We start from the raw sequence: 21400 nt of genomic DNA, 5'->3' as shown, positions 1-21400 counted from the left end.
TGCTTAGATGCAAATGTCACTAACTGTCCATAAAATGTATTTGATAGCTTGTTTTTCTTTTAAGCCAGGATCCAAAAGTTCATGAGTGGCTTCTGGTTGTCTCTTTAGTGTTTTGGGGGAGGCAAAGACTGTGTGTGTGTAACTCTACGATCCACTGTATGTGTGACACTGTAAACATGTGAACTAAATCAAATGGAACTTCAGGGAAGGCTAGGTGTTCAGGGTATTGCAGAGGACACAACTTGGGTGTAGGAGGAGATGAGTCAGCCATTCATCGGGGCCATTAAATTAGTGTGGGTAGTCAGCATTTTCGTTTTTCACGTTAGGACACACAAAAAATAATGATATTTCCATAACACTCTGGATTGAACAGAGGGGGCTTCTTGGGGGCTGTCTGAAGCTCCAGCTGCCTCAGGCTCTTGTCCCAGTGGTGGGGGACCTACATTTGCAGTGTATCTTGGAAATGTTCAGACCAAAAATATGACAACTTTTGTCAAAGTTTCCAGGCTTCTTTGTGTCCTGGGGTATTTTTTTTTATTTCCAACCCCATCACTTTAGTTAATGTTGTGTGTTTCTCCCTCAAGAGTCTCAGCTAGAGTCTTGCTCTGTCCCTTCAGCAGCCACATATGCCCATTAACCTGGAAACACAACGACAGGGGCAGCCTTTTTCCATGTTATTTATTCAGTCAACTAGCTACACGTGGGGGAAAAGCAAATTAGTCGGAGCTTTTGGGGGAGGCCTGGGTGGATGGGTGGAAGATTGGAATTTTAAACAGAAAATAATCTTATAAACAGTTAGATGAGAGATTTACAAAATCCATTAAAAAAAATAGTATCCTCTGAGGGTAACACACAAAGATAAAATCATCACAAATAAATTAACAACCTCTGATCATTGCATTCCTCAAAACCAAAGTTCCTGAAAATGGTTTGCATTTCAGATTGCTGCAATTTGCAGATACTTATATGGTCTATATTTCCAAAAGAGAAAAATAGAGACGAACATCAAGCAACAGATTAATACAATGTAGGGAAAATTGAGCACATGAAAGTAGCTATCATTTGGTAGCAAAAATAGAGTTATGCCAATGTTAATATCAAAATTAAAGACATTAAAATAAATTATGTCAATACAACTGCTTATTGCTTCTATTCATAACTAAAAGGTCTGAGGAAATTCTATGATAGCTGGAAGGCATAATATAACCTACAGAATAAGGATTAGACCTACAAGTTTCAACAATCAAATAGAAACTATCATTTTTCTTTTAGTGTTGACATTGTTAATAGCAGGACAAGGTCACTCATCATAAATCTGGAAAACACAGAAGGACAGTGCTTGAAGCCCAAGTCAATGATTTACTGGGAGTAATTAAAAATAGTGAGAAAAGCAGCAGCCCAAATGAAGTAAATTTGTTGGTTTTTTTTTTAGTGGTTTGTCTATTTTTCTCTCCCAGAGAGTCCCATAGGAAGCAGATGAGGCCTTGGGGGCTGTCTGGGCATTCTGTGGGGTTAATGACAGTTGTCCTAAAGTGAACTCTGTTTAGTTAGTACCAGAACCAGCCTGGCCTCTAGGAGGTGAATGGCATGGAGAAAGAAGCCATACTGAGACTTTGATTATTACATTTGACTCCAGGAAATACCATCCTAGGCTTTGGGACCTGGGGAGGAAATGATCTGCCTGGCTACATGGGAGACTGTGGCCCCTTCCTGAAAAGCATCTCCTGCAGCTTGGGACAGCCAGCAGGGGCGATAGCATCACATCACCTGCAGTGTAATGTGGGAAATTGGACTGCACATAGTCCCATTTCCAAGAACAGCCGTGCAGTTCACCGACGTTTGGGATGGGAGGACCAGGAATAAAATAGAGGTGACAACGTGTACCTTCAGCTATGAAGGGATTGGCATTATGTAATTGGGAGATTCAAAATCCAGAAAAGTCAATTCTGCCTCAGTTCTCAAACAACACCATGTTTCTGCTTCCTTCATCTTAAGAATATAAAACGTCCTTGAGATACAAATTAGGTTGAGAAGGTGCTTTTGAGAATAGAGACTAAAGGAAAAAAGAGCTGTATCCCCCTCAAGGGAATTTGAGGATTATAATAGGATGTATCATCAAGCCATTTAAATGTCAGAAAAACCCTTTATAGAGGTGGGTACTAATAGGTTTTAAAATTGGCATACATATTCAAATTCATCCACACTCCCATCTCAAATGACTACAAAGGTGACATTTGGTCCCTTGATCCTTGTGATTACAAAATGAACCATAAGATCAATTGAAATAGCAGCACTGGGACAATTAAAGACTTGGCAAAGACCGCATGACAAAGCTACATCCATTCAGGTTGCATGTTTTGTTCTTGTTTTGAGCCAACCTCTGCCGCAGTCAGTATTACTCAAGTTCTACATTTACCTTCACACTGTGAAAATGAGATTTGTTTTCCCCTGGAGTACCCTTAAAATCCACAGGCCTCTTCTTCCTGTCTGTGAGCAGAATTCAGATAGAAGCTTGAAAAGAAAAGAACAAAGCCCATACCACAGAATTTGATCATTTCCATTAGGAATGGAAATGATATTCTCACTGTGCTCATCTTGACATCTTGATAAAATGGAATGGATGAAAGCAATATTTAATGAATTGTGTATTATTTTAAAATGCTAGTCACTTGCAGATTCCAAAAGGCTACTGATCCACTTTAACTCTATTTTGAAAATGGAATACTCTCTAACTAGTTGTTTGTGTGACACTGAAAAACAGTAAATCTTTTTTTCCATTACTTATTTGATTTTTCACTCATTGCACTCTTTGATGTTATTTAAATATCTAAAAATGTTTTCTGGAGAAAATTTTTTTTACCACATCATTTTATTAATATCCCATAGGATTGTTATGGACTTCAGAGGATGCTTAAAATTCAAGCTTTGGTTTTAAAGTAATATGGGCAGAAATTGGAACTGCTTTGATCACAGAATTCAACTACTGCACATATTCTATTATTGTAACTGGCAATAACATTTAAAAAGGCAAAGTTTCTCTTTTTGGTAGTTATAATCTGTATCATTCAAGACTGCTGCAAAACTCACAAATGAGTGATATGAGTTAAGAAGAAAGTGTAGGAAGGGGATAAGAAGACATTTAAAGCTTTATCAGAACACAGCACAAAGGAAGAACTCAATTCTCTACATTTTTCCATAAGGCAGATGGTCAAACTTTTTAATACAAGGTTTAAAATACATTGCTTATTAAGAGGTAGAAAATACCAAAACAGTATTTAAGGAAAATGTGTTGAGTTACTTAAAACAATCCGCTACTTTATTAAACTTCTGGAAAGTCAAAGTGCCATGTGGAATGCCCTGTGTATTTTAACACTAAATTGGGTCACTTCACACTCAACAGAGATGTGGGCAAATAGTGGGGGAGGTTGGGGTGGAGTAGGAAGAGAAAACAGTTTTTGTTAACTTGTAATGAATTTAAGGAGAAATTTCCTACTGTCTGCCTGGAACCTCATTATGACAATTAATAAACAGGGATTTCTCAAATTATCAACACTTTCTCTGTATGATTTTGCACATAGGCAATGAAACTAGAGGGAGAGATGACTTCAAATGTCTCCTTCTTCAAGAAGGTACCACACCCATCTTATAAAAAAACATACATCTCACTAATCTTATTCCATTCTCTCCAGTCACTGAAATGCAAATACGAGTATTCTTCAGACTCCAGCATCATCAGAATTGTTCTGTGTGAGCAATTCGAAAGCTGTCTGAGGCAAAAATATACCTGAGCTACCAAAATAAACCTGGGTAGCTTATGCATGGGTGAGTAACCCTAGGTATTCTTTTTCCTTAATGCACCTGGGAGAGATGGGTTTTCTTTCCAACCTATTCTATAAGGCATAAATTTAATTAGAATTTTCCTAACCTTTGGAAAATTAGTGTTAAAGTTTCTTTTTTTACCCACACATTAACATTCAATCTTTTATTTTTATTAAATAGTTTATATATAAAAAGAAATATCAAGGTGTTCTACATTCATATAAACAATCGTGATAATATTTGAAATTGTAAAGAAACCTACTGAAGAAAATATATACTTAAATACTTACAACGCTAAGCTAAGAAGCACAAGTGATCATTCTAGATAATATTGTTTAAATAGACACAAGATGGTGGCTTCAGAAAGCAAACGCAGGAGAAGCACAAAGATGTCTTGTTCTTTCCTCTTTCACCACAAGACAGGATGGTCCAGTTTGGAAAAACCAAAATCTTTCCTAAGTTCCAAATAGGTGCCGTTGCTCACCCAAGAGTCATCAATGGATTTCCTGTGGAAGTGAAAGAATTTGTTGAAGGCTCTTGACAAGATTGTCATAGTCTCTATTTCCCTTTTCAGTTCCTCTCCGCCCTGTCCAGCCCTCCACCCCTCCCCCGCTGCTGCCCGTCCACATTATCATTTGCATCTGCACGCCCTGTCCCTATGGCCCAGAACAGGGCTGCCTAGCTACTTCTGACTTTGGCTTCTTGAACTTAGAGGCTGTGAGAAATGGTACTTCTGAGACAAACGGGTGAGGGAAGACTCTGTGGTACAGAAAACATGGCTGAGATGACAGCCACCACCTTGAGTATGACTATGTAAATGCTGCAAATCAGGCTGTTCAAATCAAGTAATAAATTAGCAGTAAAAAGAAAAGGAATTGGAAGTCATCACAGTCTAGAGTTAACAGCCTTGGTTCACTATTTGACTAGATGTTCAGTTCAGTTCAGCGGTTAAGTCATGTCCGACTCTTTGCGACCCCATGAACCGCAGCACGCCAGGCCTCCCTGTCCATCACCAACTCATGGAGTCCACCCAAACCCATGTCCATTGAGTCGGTGATGCCATGCAACCATCTCATCCTCTGTCGTCCCCTTCTCCTCCTGCCTTCAATCCTTCCCCAGCATCAGGGTCTCTTCTAATGAGGCAGTTCTTCACATTAGGTGGCCAAAATATTGGAGCTTCAGCTCAGTCCTTCCAATGAATATTCAGGACTGATTTCCTTTAGGATGGACTGGTTGGATCTCCTTGCAGTCCAAGTGACTCTCAAGAGTCTTCCCCAACACCACAGTTCAAATTCATCACAGAATCAATTCTGTGGTGCTCAGCTTTCTTTATAGTCCAACTCTCACATCCATACATGACCACTGGAAAAACCATAGCTTTGACGAGAAGGACCTTTGTTGGCAAAGTAATGTCTCTGCTTTTTAACATGCTGTCTAGATTGGTCATAACTTTTCTTCCAAGCAGCAAGTGTCTTTTAATTTCATGGCTGCAGTCACCATCTGCAGTGATTTTGGAGCCCAGAAAAATAAAGTCAGCCACTGTTTCCCCATCTATTTGCCATGAAGTGATGGGACCAGATGCCATGATCTTAGTTTTTTGAGTGTTGAATTTTAAGTCAGCTTTTTCACTCTCCTCTTTTAATTTCATCAGTTCAGTTCAGTGGTTAAGTCATGTCCGACTCTTTGTGACCCCATGAACTGCAGCATGCCAGGCCTCCCTGTCCATCACCAACTCCCAGAGTCCACCCAAACCCATGTCCATTGAGTCGGTGATGCCATGCAACCATCTCATCCTCTGTCGTCTCCTTCTCCTCCTGTCCTCAATCTTTCCCAGCATCAGGGTCTTTTCAAATGAGTCAGCTCTTCGCATCAGGTGGCCAAAGTATTGGAGTTTCAGCCTCAACATCAGTCCTTCCAATGAACACCCAGGACTGATCTCCTTTAGGATGGACTGCTTGGATCTCCTTGCAGTCCAAGGGACTCTCAAGAGTCTTCTCTTAACACCACAGTTCAAAAGCATCAATTCGGCGCTCAGCTTTCTTTATAGCCCAACTCTCACATCCATACACGACCACTGGAAAAACCATAGCTTTGACGAGAAGGACCTTTGTTGGCAAAGTAATGTCTCTGCTTTTTAACATGCTGTCTAGGTTGGTCGTAACTTTTCTTCCAAGGAGTAAGCGTCTTTTAATTTCATGGCTGCAATCACCATCTGCAGTGATTTTGGAGCCCCCCAAAATAAAGTCTGTAACTGTTTCCACTGTTTCCCCATCTATTTGCCATGAAGTGATGGGACCAGATACCATGATCTTAGTTTTCTGAATGTTGAGCTTTAAGCCAACTTTTTAACTCTCCTTTTTCACTTTCATCAAGAGGTTCTTTAGTTCTTCTTCACTTTCTGCCATAAGGGTGGTGTCATCTGCATATCTGAGGTTATTGATATTTCTCCTGGCAATCTTGATTGCAGCTTGTGCTTCATCCAGCCCAGCGTTTCACATGATGTACTCTGCATATAAGTTAAATAAGCAGGGTGACAATATACAGCCTTGACCTACTCCTTTCCCAATATGGAACAAGTCTGTTGTCCCATGTCCAGTTCTCTCCTGTGTACAGATTTCCCAGGAGGGAGGTAAGGTGGTCTGGTATTCCCATCTCTTTAAGAATCTTCCACACAGTTGTGATCCACACAGTTAAAGGCTTTGGGATAGTCAACAAAGCATAAGTAGATGTTTTTCCGGAATTCTCTTGCTTTTTCAATGATCCAACAGATGCTGGCAATTTGATCTCTGGTTCCTCTGCCTTTTCTAAATCCAGCTTGAGCATCTGGAAGTTCTTGGTTCACATACTGCTAAAGCCTGGCTTAGAGAATTTTGAGAATTACTTTGCTAGCGTGTGAGATGAGTGCAATTGTATGGTAGCTTGAACATTCTTTAGCATTGCCTTTCTTTGGGACTGGAGTGAAAACTGACCTTTTTCAGTCCTGTGGCCACTGCTGAATTTTCCATATTGGCTGGCATATTGAGTGCAGCACTTTCACAGCATCATCTTTTAGGATTTGAAATAGCTCAACTGGAATTCCATCACCTCCACTAGTTTTGTTCATAGTGATGTTTTCTAAGGCCCATTTGACTTCTCACTCCAGGATGTCTGGCTCTAAGTGAGTGATCACACCATCATGGTTATCTGAGTCATGAAGATCTTTTTTTGTATATGTCTTCTGAGTATTGTTGCCACCTCTTCTTAATATCTTCTGCTTCTGTTAGGTCCGTGCTGTTTTTGTCTTTTATTGGGCCCATCTTTGCTTGAAATGTTCCCTTGGTATCTCTAAGTTTCTTGAAGAGATTTCTAGTCTTTCCCACTCTACTGTTTTCTTTGCACTGATTTCTTCTATTTCTTTGCACTGATCACTGTGGAAGGCTTTCTTATCTCTTCTTGATACTCTTTGGAACTCTGCATTCAGATGGGTATCTATTTCCTTTTCTCCTTTGCCTTTTGCTTCTCTTTTTTTTCTCAGCTATTTGTAAGGCCTCCTCAGACAAACATTTTGCCTTTTTTGTATTTCTTTTTCTTGGGGATGGTTGTGATCACTGCCTCCTGTACAATGTCACAAACCTCTCCCCAGAGTTCTTTAGACACTCTCTCAAATCTAATTCCTTTGACTCTATTTGTCACTTCCACTGTATAATCATATAATACTAGATATTACATAGATCCAAATTCAAAAGGTTCAAAAGAGTGAAGAGCTGAATTTTTCCATCCTACTCCCAGCCTCCTGGTTCTCCTCAGAGACAATAATCTTTGCAGCTTCACTCTTTCAGAGAAATTCCATGTGTGTGAGCTTGCATGCATGCACATGCATGCTCCACTCCTCTCCTTTTTTTCATACAATGGTAGCCCTGGATGGTGTCCTACCCCTTAAATTTTTGCATACCATATATACTTGTAATCCTTTTCCATTGTCAAAATAAGGTCAGCAAACTATAGCTTAAGGGCCAAATCCAGCAGTTGGTTTTCTTTGTAATTCCATTTAATTGAAACGTACCATGCCTGTTCATTCAAATATTGACTATTTGCTGCTTTCGCGTTGCACAGCAGGGTTGAGTCATCACTACTGAGACCTCACACCCTGCAAAGGTAATAGTCCCCATTTGTCCTCTGCAGGGAAAGTTTGGTTTCTCTGGCAAAAAAGGAATTCCTCATTTCCTTTTTAAACAGTTGCATGATATTCCATTGTGGGGATGGACCACAATTTAACAGGTACTTGACTGGTGGACACTGTGTTGTCAACCTCTAGCTATTATAAACAAAACAGATGTTATTTTGTATGTGTGTGAAATTTATTATATTAAAAATTCCTGTAAGTTAAAACATCTGAGTTAAAGAGTATGTACGCTTGTAATGTTGACTGATACTGTCACACATTTTAGAAAAAGTGAGGACTGCGTATTTATCCACATTCTTAGGAACATAGTTTTTTTTTTTTTTTTAACTTTTTATTTTGTATTGGGGTACAGCCAATTAACAATGTTGTGATAGTTTCAGGGGGACAGCAGATGGACTCAGCTGACTGAGTCCATTATACATGTATAATAGAGCTGTATACATGTATTCATTTTCTCTCAAACTCCCTTCCCATCCAGGCAGCCACAAAACATTGAGCAGAGTTCCCTGCGTTATACGGCAGGTCCTTACTGGTTATCCATTTTAAATATAGCAGTGTATACATGTTGATCCCAAATTCCCTAATTATCTCTTTCCCTCAGTCTTATCCCAGCAACCATAAGAGGAACATGGATTTTTATCATAATTGTTTCCCTGTTCCAATAAAGGGATGTGTTTAAAATAAGTCAATCTGCGTATCAGATATTTTTCTTTGAAACAAAGATGACTAATGCTGCCAGAGCTATAGTTTCCACTTGGAATTTCCATTGATTCTTTGGCGACTCCTTAGTATCAACAGAAACATCTAAGTGCCCATATTCCTCCTCTGTGTCATCTCTGCCAGCTTCTAACTGGAACAGTTCCAGGACTGCTACTGCTGAACAATTCCCACCTTTTCTCACATTTTTACCTGCCACACCCAATACTCTGATAATTTTATAGACAATCAAAAAGAAAAAGAGCTGCCACTGTGTTCAGTCCTTCTCTATTCCAGACAGAAGTCTTACATGGTTGAAGCGACAGCCTAGATAACATTTTATATTTTGCATTTAAATGTTAGTTCATTTCCCATAGAGCTCCATAGACTTTATGAAGATTTTTCAGGTTTTCCTATCAGGTCAAGTTGATCAATCTCCTTATCTAGTTGTTGAGACAGTTTGGTTACCCACAATATTTAATGATCCTAAAAATACTGTAACAAACCTCTTTAACAAATATTAGTAAAATCAATTGATCAGTCTGTTAGTCTATCCATTTACCTATCCATTGCCTTTCTGAAAAAAATAATTTAAGGAAACTTATTCATTAAATGTTTAAATGAAGCTATGACTATTCCAGGATAAAACTCTACTGTAGTGATCTTAAATCACTCATATCCTGAGTGTGTGATCAAAATCCACACCAACTTGAGGGGAAAGAGTATCATACTTGGGGGATAAAACATAACTTGCTGCTATTTTCCTGTTTTGGAGATACATTATTTTATTGCTGCAGCTGATAGATTAGTTGCTAAATTCTCCTAACAGTGTTTCTGTTGCCCATTAGAAAATCATAACAACAAAAAATTCCTGCAAACAACAACAAAATCCTGAAAACAAGACTGGGGGTAATAGGCAGGGCAGGAAATGGCTGCTTTGCTATATGTGCTTGTTTTAATGTTGATATTTAAATAAATGAACAAATCAAAACACCCCAGAACCACATTGAGTCCTGGCCTGTAGTCAAGAGAGCTAGGCCCCTGTCTGGGACAGTCCACTGGGTCCTTCCACAGATCACGACGTCCCCTGGTCCTTCACCTCTTCTCAGGTAAAATAAAAGAGGAGGTGAAGGGTGGACCACCTTGGATGTCCCTTCTAAACTTTCAGCCTATTTGTAATAAGAGCCTTCTAGCCAGTTATTCAGAGAAGGCAATGGCACCCCACTCCAGTACTCTTGCCTGAAAAATCCCATGGATGGAGGAGCCTGGTAGGCTACAGTCCATGGGGTCGCTAAGAGTCGGACATGACTGAGCGACTTCACTTTCGCTTTTCATGCATTGGAGAAGGAAATAGCAACCCACTCCAGTATTCTTGCCTGGAGAATCCCAGGGACGGGGGAGCCTGGTGGGCTGCCGTCTATGGGGTCACACAGAGTCGGACACGACTGAAGTGACTTAGCAGCAGCAGCAGCAGCCAGTTATTTTTAAAATGATAGTAAATGTTCCAAATCTAAGCCCCAGTATATTGGAACTTCTGCAACTCAAGAATTAGTACTTGGGATTTCTAGTTTGAAGATGGTTAATTATCTCCGTCACTGTATAGAATATACTTATGAGAAAGTGAAAGTCGCTCAGTCGTGTCTGAGTCTTTGCAACCCCAAGGATTATACAGTCCATGGACTTCTCTAGGTCAGAATACTTGAGTGGATAGCTGTTCCTTCGCCAGGGGATCTTTCCAACCCAGGGATCAAACCCAGATCTCCGGCATTGCAGGCAGATTCTTTACCAGCCGAGCCACAAGGGAAGCCCAAGAATACTGGAGTGGGTAGCCTATCCCTTCTCCAGGGGATCTTCCCGACCCAGGAAATTGCACTGGGATCTCCTGCATTGCAGGTGGATTCTTTACGAACTGAGCTATCAGGGAAGCCCTATACTCATGAGAGGGGTTGCAGAGAAACCAATCTTAGACCTAGCCTGAACAAACTGGCCTGGTATTGGGAGCTGGGTTTGGTTGGTCTCTTTGCTTCTCCCATAAACTCTTACTAAGCACCTCTCTGCAAAGTCCTGTGGGAGGTGCTGAGAGACGCAGGGAGAGAGCAAGGGATGCAAAAAAAGGAGGACGAATGAGGGGGAGGCAGTGTCCACACAAAGTCTGGCCCTTACAAAGGAGAGACGTCACCAGTGTGAAGCAGGAAAAGTGCTGAGAACACTCTCATGGGGTGGGGACACCCCATCCACTCTCCTCACTCCAGAAGCAACAGGTGTCGCCAGTACCTGCCAACAATGACCCATAGGACCGCACCACTCACACACCTGAAAAACCTTGGCTGGTGCTCCACCTTATTTTCTTCTAAGACCCGTCGCCTTTCTCTCTGCAGCTGTTCAATCCTCTGCTTTTGTGTTTCAGCTTCTTCTAAGTTCCCTTCTTCTAGAAACCTGAGACATTAAGGGAGAAGATGAAGGAATACAAATGCCAAGGAAATGGAACCATCATTACTACCAGGACTGCACATGTGCAGACCGCATATTCAGAATACCCTCCTATACAAAGAGGACACCTCCCCAACCCTTAAACATCACTCGGGAGTAGTGAGGAATGACACTGTGTTATGAACTGGTGATACAGACAGGGTTCAAAAATTATATCTATACAAAGGAATTTGGGGCAAAATTTCCCTCTCATTCCTGTCTTCAATTCTACCTGTTTCCTTCCTACCCCACCCACCATGGGTAACCCACCGTGACTAGTTTCTTGTGCATCCTTCTAGAGATTTCTTATTCATATATAAACAAACATTAACATATATTCTCACCTCCCTTTTAGAACATAAATGGAAGCAGGCTATATATACTGTGCATACTTTCTTGGTTTGGTTTCTTTTTTCTTGCTTTGTTTTATTTACCAATACATCTTGGAGCTCTTTCTTGGTAGTACATAGATCTCTTCATTTTTTTAATAGATATACAATATTCAGTTATGTGGGTATACCTGAATTTATTTAAACAATTCTCCATTGATAGATATTTGAGGTGGTCTCAATCTTTTTTATGTTACAATCAATGCTGCAGTGAAGGACTGTGTACAATTGCCATTTTGCACATGTGTTAGTTTATCTATAAGGAGATGATTCTAGAATTGGAATTGCTGGGAAAAAGGTGAGTTTGCAATATGTCTATTACTAACTACCCTTTACAGGGATTCCAGCAATTCACATTCCCACCAGCAGTGGTATTGGAATGCCTACTCCCTGTATCCTCAGAGTGCATCAAACCTTTGAGTCTTTGCCATCTGATGGGTAAAGAAATGGTATAACAGCATGGCTTTTAAATTTTTGCATTTCTCTGAGCAAGACTGAGCATCATTTCATATAGTTACGAGATATCTGCACTTCCTAGTTTGTGAACTGTTCATTTTCCTATGTCTATTTTTATTTTTTTTTCCCAAATGGCTTGATCTTGATTTCGAGAACCAATTCATGAAGTAAACTGCTCAGTCAAAAATCTGTTGATTCTGGGTATACATTTTATTTATTTTACCATGAAAAAGGGTGTTGAGGTTTTTAAAATAAAGTGAAATTTTATGTTCCCGACCCCCCTCCCGGTTTTGAGTCTTAAAGAGACAGGCCTCAGGGGAAACATTATGCTTTCCATTTTACAGAAAGGTTAAAAGACTTAGCATACATCATACAGCTTGTCAGCCTCAAACCTAGGATCAGAAGTTAGATTTCAATGCACCAAAATAGTTTAAATTCAAGGGCCAAGGAACTGAATGCTTTTATTCTTTCAAGTACAGAGTAAGTGTATTTTTTATTACTATATGTGATAAAACGCTTTTAAAAAAAACTTAAAAAAAATATATTTAAATAGAAATGGGAATCTACTGGTGAATAAAGGTCATGACACACACTGCTCTAAGCTGGTCTGCTCCTTCCACAAGGTTGCATATAGTCCCCCTAGACTTCTACTCTTGATGACAGAATCTGTCTCTTTTAGGCTCCACTGGTGGCCTAGAAGATGTTACTAAGCCTTTTTATAAAGAGTTTCACATCTCTGGAGGATAAAGACCTGAAAAATATCCTTACCTTTGATCTGGTCTGAATCGAGTGTCGGTAGGTGGTAATACAGACTTTAACAATGGATCCATTTCATTTAATTCTAGTGCAAACTGTGTGAAGCCATAATATTGCTCATAGCCTTTTGGCATGGGATCTAAAAGAAAGAGAGATTGTTCATCTCTAACTTGAATTGCATTCACATCACATCTTAATTCTTTCACCTTTTTCATCTCAGACCTGCTACAATTTTTCTCTCTCAGCTCTAAACTCTTTCTATTTCTATTAAAACATTCTGGCTTACAAAGAGGTTCTGAATTTTTCTCTATAGATTTTCTTTTCTATAAGTTTCCTTCTGCCTACAAGGCTAAGGCCTTCTTTGTGCAATTCAAATTTGTTAAATATCAAAATGTTTCTATAGAATTTTAAGTTATAAAAAGAATTTGTTACAAAAATAAGCATGCTGAAAAAAACTCCAGGTTCATTTTTACTAACAAGACTCTCACTCTAGAGGATCCATTTTTCATTTAAGAGATGTCAATTTCTTCTGAAACTGTCTAGTACCTAGAATAGTGTTGGACCCATAGCAAGAGATTATACTTTACTTTCATCTCTGCTCCTCCTTTCCTCAATGTGGGGCCTCTCCAAATTTTACATATTTTAATTTTAAACCATCTCAGGAGAAGCCAGGAATAGAGACGGGATTATACCAGCAGAAAACACTGTCAGCTGGAACCAAAGGGGACAAAGAAAATGGGACTAAATGAAGCAAGGCTGTTGGACTATTGTTATTTTACAGATGGAAGCAGAGAGCTGCCCGGCTGCAAACATGCACCACCTTCAAACAAAGGGAGGAATGACTCTGAGGGTGATTCAGAGACATCAGGCTACCCCTCCCTCCACAGGCCCAGGGGGCAAGGCTGCTTCCACTTCTCAGAGGGCTGGGCCACTATGCAGCTTCAACATGCCCAGTGCCACTACCCAGAACCCGGGGGGTCCTGGGAGCTGGCCAGTGTCCCAGTGCGCCCAGAGGGTGGGGCATCAAGCCAAAGAGGAGGTTCCCAGTCTTAAGACTAATGGCATTTGCCATGCTGGTCCTGGGCTAACTTAAAACCCATCACCGCTTTCGTCTTTCCTCTTTCCCCCTTGGGAATGGGAATGTCTATCCTATGCTCATTCTGTCACTGTATTTTGGAAGCACATTTTGGTTTCACAGGTTCATAGCTGGAGAGGATGAATCACATCTCCAATCTCACCCATGCCTGATTTAGATAATATTTAGATGAGACTCTGGACGTTAGAGTTGATGCAGGAATGAGTTAAGACTTTTGGGGCTGTTGGGGTGGAAAACATACATTTTGCAGGTAAGAAGGATATGATTTTGGGGGCCAGCATGTTAGACTCAATGTTTACGTTCTCTTAAAATTCACATGTTAAAATGCCACCTCCAACATGGCTGTATTTGGAGATGAGGTATCTAAAGAACTGAAGAAGGTATAATGAAGTCAGAAGGGTGGGCCCTCACCTGCAGCCAAGCCACAAGGAAGACTCTGACCAGAATCCAAATTTGCCTGTACCTAGCCTCCGGAACTGTGAGAAAATGAATTTCCGCTGTTTAAACCAGCCAGTCTGTGGTGTTTTGTTATAGCAGCCAAAGCAGATTAATGCAGTCATGCTGCCCTAATTTTAATTCCAGCTAAGAATCAAGCTAAATAGACCTAAATTTATGTCTTGGATAAATCAAATGTAGACTAATATAGTCTACTCTGAGCCTTAGCTCTAGTTGTCCATACATACAAATACAAATGCTTTCCATAAACTTTTCTGCAGACCCATTTTTTGAGGGTTCAGAAGACCATTTTGTCTAATTCTAGTTCTCTGGATCCTAAGCATAAAAATAATAGCAAAGCTTCCTATTGTGCCTTCAAAAGTGCATCCTAGTCTCCCAGTCACCAGAGTGGAGACAGGGTTTTTTTTTCTTGCAGACAGGCAAGGGATGCTCACAACCATAAACAAAGACATAAAGTCAATAAATAACAAGAATAACACAGTGTTCTTTTGTCAACGTACTACTTTAACACCTAGACCAGATGGTAACTCTCATCTGTAATACATTCTTTAAGCAAAGGAGAATGAGTGTTTCACTCATAAAATGTCATGTGTGCCTCTGAACCTTTGAAGCCAGGGAGGTGGCAAGTGGTGCCAATTCATTCTAGCTTCGTGGCAACCTCTCTGACGGTGGAAGATGCGGATACTACCCATTGAAAGAGACATTGTTGGCTGCCCACTCTACAGTCATCTCCCTTTCTTGCTAATGGCTGACTCATCTGTTCAGGTGTCCTTGTACTCTTTCTAGGGGATTAATCTAAGGTCATCGGAATCTCCCCTGCTGACCCAGTGGCACAGGATCAGTTAAGGAATGAATCTGGTTCCACTTCAGGTTGACAAGTTACAAACATACATTTGGCGACTTCCCTGGTGGCACAGTGGATAAGAATCCGCCTGCCAATGCAGGGGACACAGTTTTGATTCCTGATCCGGGAAGATCCAACATGCCTCGGAGCAACTAAGCCCCTGCCCCATAACTACTGAGACTGCTCTAGAGCCTACAAGCTACAACTACTGAAGCCTGCGTGCCCTAGAACCCACACTCTGCAACAAGAGAAGCCACCATGATGAGAAGCAGGCACACCACATCGCCACAACTAGAGAAAGCCCACGCAAAGCAGGAAAGACCCAGCGCAGTCAAAAATAAATAAAATAGTAAATAACTAAATAATTTTTTAAAAAAGAGCAGAGCCTTGCGGGAAACTCTGAATTCAGAAGAGGAAGATGGAGTAACAAGGACCACATTTGGTCTCCCACTTAAACCACCAACAACAAAAAGGAGATAGACAAAATAGAAAGATACATTTGCTGGGGGATACTAGGAAATTCTTCATTCCTGAGAAGAAAAGAGTTACAGCAGAAGAAAGCTCTTCCATCCTGACTTCTCCTCTGCTTAGGGAGCTGTCACATGAGAATATAATATTGAACTGAAACAATCATATTACATCCAGGAGAAGAAATATAACCATCATATTGGGAGTGGCAGGTGGTGGTATTGGTAAAGAGCTCACCTGCCAATGCAAGAGACATAAGAGATGCAGGTTCAATCCCTAGGTTGGGAACATACCCTGGAGAAGGGCATGGCAACCCACTCCAGTATTCTTGCCTGGAGAATGGCATGGCAACCCACTCCAGTATTCTTGCCTGGAGAATCCCATGGACAGAGGAGCCTGGTGGGCTATGGTCCATAGGGTCGTAAAGAGTCAGACACAACTGAATTGACTTAGCACGCACAATGTGTTCTCAATGATCTATGTTCTTGAGACAGGTAAGTTGCCTATGTAATAACCCTGGGGCCACCCCCTCCACACTTGTTGTTAAGTAACAGTACATATCCTAATGGTTTAAGCCACTATTAGAATGGCTTTCCTTTTTAGATTTTCTTTTTATTTTGATCAGCCTAAAGCATCTTAAGGGTACTCTCTAAGAACAATGGTTTTAGAGTATAACCATGACTCAGGAAGATATTTATCAGATGAAAAGATGGGCTAAACTCTTAAAATGTTTTAGGGGACATGTTATGAAGTTTTGGCTTCCTTACCCTTTCTCCCTCCCATCTGCTTAATGCACTTAGCATCTTTCTAGAATTACAGGAGCTATTAGAGTGGCTTATGGTATTGGGAAAATCTAGGGGAGCCCCTAACTCCTGTAGGTCATTCTGCTTTTCCAGTAAGGTTTCCCTATCTCTAGAATGACTTCTTGTACTTCACTAATATTGTTTCTTGTGTGCCCGGTATAGACAAAGGAATGATGTGCGACCACTGATAAGCAATGGCTTTGTTCTGGGATTAAGAACCCAGGGCTTTACCAGCCCAACAGAGGTATTGTTGATAAGCAGGAGGATGAGTCTGAGATATAACTAGGTGAATGACAGAAGAGCCAGTAGCTCTAGCATAGTTCAAAGGGAGGCTGGGTATACTGAACGGACGCTGAGGTCCACCCGCATTGGCGGGGTGGGGGGCGGGGGGAGGTTCTGGCCACGCCCTCCCTTGGCTCAGCGATTCTTCTGGCCACGCCCTCCCTTTGCTCCGCCCAGCGACCCCAGGTACTAACTTGCTCTCCAGATGCAGGCGGATGAGGAGGAGCCGCCGCAGTAGATGCTCTCGTGCCATTTGCCAAAGAGCCGATGTACTGCTTTTCCACTCTGGTCAAACACTGTACCTTCAATCTCATGGGCGTTAGTGCTCCAATATTTTGCCTAGTAGTAAAAATAGAGTCATCTGTTAGTGTTTTGGGGTCAATTTATGATGAATGTTAAGAGAAAAAAGGAAGAGGAAAGAAACTCGCAAGAATGATTCCATGCTGCATATGGTTTGTTGGTTCTGGATTAAAAAAAAATCATACTTTAAATTATTTAATAAAAATTAAAAGCTAGCCCTTTATTTATAGTTTGTAACTCAACCATCAACATTTGTGTAAGACATAACTGTCTATCTACTTTCACATCATGAACTGCAGGAAGGAAGGGCTCATCCATCAGGTGGGGGTTGAGCCTTAAGCCCCCTCCAGAACAGCTGTTCCCCGCCTGTCACTGTGACTCTATTGCAATTTAAAAGAAATGTAACTCATATTACTTTTTCTCTCAAGGAACTAGACAATCCTTTGTAAACAACCTTTTTTTTTTTTTTTTGCCAAGTTTGTAAACCAATCAACTTTCAGTTTCTACTATTAATTTTTTTTCCCCCAAACCAGATCTGCTCATCTAACTTACAGGAACCTTATGCAATCCACATTCCCACTGAGATGGTCCTGGATGGAGAACAGCTCAGCTAGGCTCAGCCTTGTGGATTTTACACATACAGTACCACACTGCGGTCAGCAGAGGGAGCGCTAACTCCCTAGAGTTGAGTTTTTCAATTTTCCTTGCCTGCCCTAAAAATCTGCAAAAGACCAGAAGGCATTGCTCCATAAATCAAAAAATTCTACTACTGTTTTCAGCCAAAACAGAACCCATATTTGGAAACCAATAAAATAGAGTGAAATTTCCAGGCCATATCTGGTGGACTGGCTTCCCCATTCCAAGTCCAGGATAAAAATGGGAGGAAGGGCAGAGTATCGCAGTACCTCAGAGATTAATCAGAAGTGTAACAGTGAGTTCTCCAGTCATGTAGAAACGAAAGCAAACACTGTCCAGGTTCTTAAGTTTATTCTAAAGCAGAAGTCATATTTTCTCTGTAGAGATATTTGTCAGTAAGTCCAATTACTGGGAAGCCACAGAAAGAGGCAGTCATGCTCCACACATGACTGCTGCTTTCAGATCTTTTTCAACACCAGAGGCACATCCAGTGTTCTAATTCTTTTCATCTCTCATGCTATGAAAATATGTCCCCTGGTCCTCAGGTATGGTATACCATACCATTTATGGATGGTATAAATGGGAGTGAAGCACATTTCTTTGGGGAAATTTCTGAGAGCAGGGTAGCTTGCACCTAGATCGATCAATCAATCTATCTATTATCTGTCAATCTCCCAGGTATATATATCCCTTATTCAGGCTTCCTTTGCTTCTTTTTGGAAAGACCTTAGATGAAGTAGTTAAGGCAGGGTCATCTTTGCATGCTGCATTGCTTCAGTCATGTCCAACTCTTTTCAAATCCATGGACTATAGCCTTCCAGGCTCCTCTATCCATGGGATTCTCCAGGCAAGAATATGGGAATGGGTTGCCATGTCCTCCTCCAGGGGATCTTCCCAACCCAGGGATGGAAACTGCATCTCTTACATCTCCTTCATTGGCAGGCTGGTTCTTTACCACCAGAGCCAGCTTATTTTATGCCAAATCACTACTAATTCTATCTACAACCCAGTTTGACCTACAGGATATAATAAAGACCCCAAGCCATCTCTTCATAATGCCCCCCAGCTGCTGCAGGTGGTACAGAGAGGTACTGTGCAAAATTCCAGTTAGAACCTAATCTCTTGGCTTATGATTTTGACCTTAATTAGATGCAAATACTCCTTGAGGAGGGTAACCCTTTAAGGCCACTTGGTATATGTGAGATTTTTACAGGCAAGAGGGAATTTCAGGAGGGAGAGAAGGTTGGGAAACGGGCTGAAATCAAGGCAGATGGAAAGTTGGATAGGTAAGCAGATGATTCCAGGCTCTTTGACGAGGAAAAGCTGTTCACTTATCCTTGAATGTGCACGAGACTCTGCTGTGTGCTAGGCAAAACTGCCAGGCGTCGGCCACAGCAGTGGACAAGACAGATTAGGCTTCTGCTTTTCTGGAGTCAGGAAGAGCAAGGAGGGTATGGGGAGCAGAAAATAAGCAAGTTAAAGCAACAGTGAGCAAGCTACCTGTAGGTGGTAATAAACACTCTGAAGAAAACACGATATGAAAGAGGGTGACTAACAAGGCTGATGGAAGGATCTGGAGAGAGGACCCGAAGCAGAAGGAAGTGGAGAGAGAGAAAGAAGGACAGTACAGCTAGAGGACGGTGAGGAAGGAAGGGGATGAGGGGTGGCAGGAGTCGAGGTTGGAGAGAAAAAAGGGTGTGTGTGTATGTGTATGATGGGGGTGGGGAATGCAGACTATACTGGGTCTCATGGACCATCGTAAGGATGTAAGCTTTTGTTCTGAGAAAGATGGGAATTGTCAGAGGATTTTGGTCAAATATGATGTGACTTTCATTTTTTAAACTGTGCTAAAACATACATAATATTTACTGTTTCAACCATTTTTAAATATAAAATTGAGTGGCACTATGTACATTCACAAAGTTGCATAATAATTGCCTTATATATCTCCAGAACTTTTCATCTTCCCAAACTGATACTCTGTGCCCATTAAATAATGACTCCCTATTCCTTCTTCTCAGTCCCCAGAAATCACCATCCTACTTTCTGTCTTTATGAGTCTGGTGCTCCAGGTATCTCATTTAAATGGAATCATTTTTGTCCTTTTGTGTCTGACTTATTTCACTTAGCATAGTGTCTCCCAGGCTCATCCATACTGTATCATGATGACTTATGTTTCAACGGGGTCCCTCTGGCTGACTCACTAGGGAGAGACCATAGAGGAGTAAAGGAAGGAAGGAGGCTGGGAGGGACTGTGACCCTGGTCCAGGTGAGAGGGGTAAGGCTGGGACCAGGGGGCCCTGGCACAAAAGTGAAGGTGAAAAATTCCCCAAGACACCCTGTGCCCTGAGGCCCAGTTCTGCCAAGGCCTGTCTGGGGCCACAGCTCACAGGCACCGAGGTCACCTTTATAAAATTCACTTTGCAGTGGCAGGAATCATCATTCAGGTTCTTGATGACAATCTCTCCATAGTGCTCGATCCACCTCTGCCCGCTTAAGATGTTGTGGATGCAAGAGGTCACTTTGTTCCACTCAAAATGATCTCCAAAACTAAAGGGGAAAAAGGGAAAGTTACAGCTCCCAGAGGAGTCAGCAGCAAATGCAAGCAAGCATTTCAAAAACAAGTCCTGTAATGAATTTCTTACACCTTCATTTATAGAGCTAACACCAAGAAAGCCATGCTGGGTGGTCTAAGAGCCTTCACCTTCCTCCCCACGGGTGAGATGGGGGGCAGCAGTCAGACCCTGGAGCTACAGAGGCTCCACTGGAAGTGGGGGGGTCTCCTGAAACAACCCACTCCGCCCTTTGACAGAGGAGGAAACTGAACCAGATTGAGGGGTGTCTAAAGTCACCAAACTATGAAAGGAGAGTGACAAGGGGAGGGTGGAGAGGTTGTCCACAGTGTGCTCCGTCTCCACACACACACACACACACACGCATATGTATACACAGGCAGACACATGCACTATGTATTTATGTATATACATATGTGGGTACATATATGTAGGCACGTATGTATACAGGAAGACTTTGATCTATTGTAGTTTTTACAGATTGAAGGTTTGGGGCAATTCTGTGTAGAGCAAGTCTATTAACAGCATTTTTCCAACAGCATTTCCTCACTTCATGTCTCTGAAGTATATATAATATGTAACTTTCATAAGCAATGGGAAGCCAAAAAAATTCATATTGTAATATTTACTTTATTGCAGTGGTCTAAAACCAAATCTGCAATGTCTCTGAGGTGTGCCTGTACACACACATACATATATATTTTATATATAAATCTTAAGACACAATATCTTAAATCTTTTACAATGAGAAAGTATTCCACGTATGACTTACAGAATGAAATAATAATTATGAGGATAATGGTATTAAGACCAAACCAAACACTTCATGGCACATACTATGTGCTGAGTATTATCTTTTTTTTAATTATTTTAATTGGAGGCTAATTACTTTAGAATATTGTGGTGGTTTTTGCCATACATTGACATGAATCATGTGACTATTTTTAAGTGTTATTTCAAGTGCTTTCCATATCTGTTTAATCATCATAACAGTCTTATGAAGTAGATGGTTTATTATCCCTATTTCACAGATGAGGGAACTGGTGATCAGAAAGGTTAAGTACCTGCCCAAGGATTTGCAATTAGTAAGTAGCAATGTGAGCATATGAGTTCCAGCTCCAGAGACCATAACCATTACCACTTTGCTTTATGAGTAAGTATCAACAATCCCTGAAAGATCAAAGTCATGGCTTTC

General features: G+C 41.1%; 1 protein-coding gene across 3 annotated transcripts in view; it reads right to left on the bottom strand.

Annotated features, from left to right (window-relative positions):
• Window positions 1-659: 659 nt before the first annotated feature.
• Window positions 660-21400, bottom strand: part of OSBPL3 (oxysterol binding protein like 3) — a 196348-nt gene continuing 175607 nt past the window's right edge. For all 3 annotated transcript variants that reach the window (XM_043872172.1, XM_043872175.1, XM_043872174.1), the window contains 5 exons: window positions 20038-20182; window positions 16891-17035; window positions 12760-12886; window positions 10991-11113; window positions 660-4325 (listed from right to left, as the gene is read on the bottom strand). In XM_043872172.1, the coding sequence (XP_043728107.1) occupies window positions 4229-4325; window positions 10991-11113; window positions 12760-12886; window positions 16891-17035; window positions 20038-20182 (637 nt within the window). In that variant the 3' untranslated portion in view covers window positions 660-4228. The remainder of the gene's footprint in view (window positions 4326-10990; window positions 11114-12759; window positions 12887-16890; window positions 17036-20037; window positions 20183-21400) is intronic.

This window comes from Cervus elaphus, chromosome 18 (genome assembly GCF_910594005.1).
Source record: "Cervus elaphus chromosome 18, mCerEla1.1, whole genome shotgun sequence".
NCBI lineage: Eukaryota > Metazoa > Chordata > Mammalia > Artiodactyla > Cervidae > Cervus > Cervus elaphus.
The sequence above is the reverse complement of the archived record's forward strand: the minus strand, read 5'-3'. Positions and strand labels throughout refer to the sequence as shown.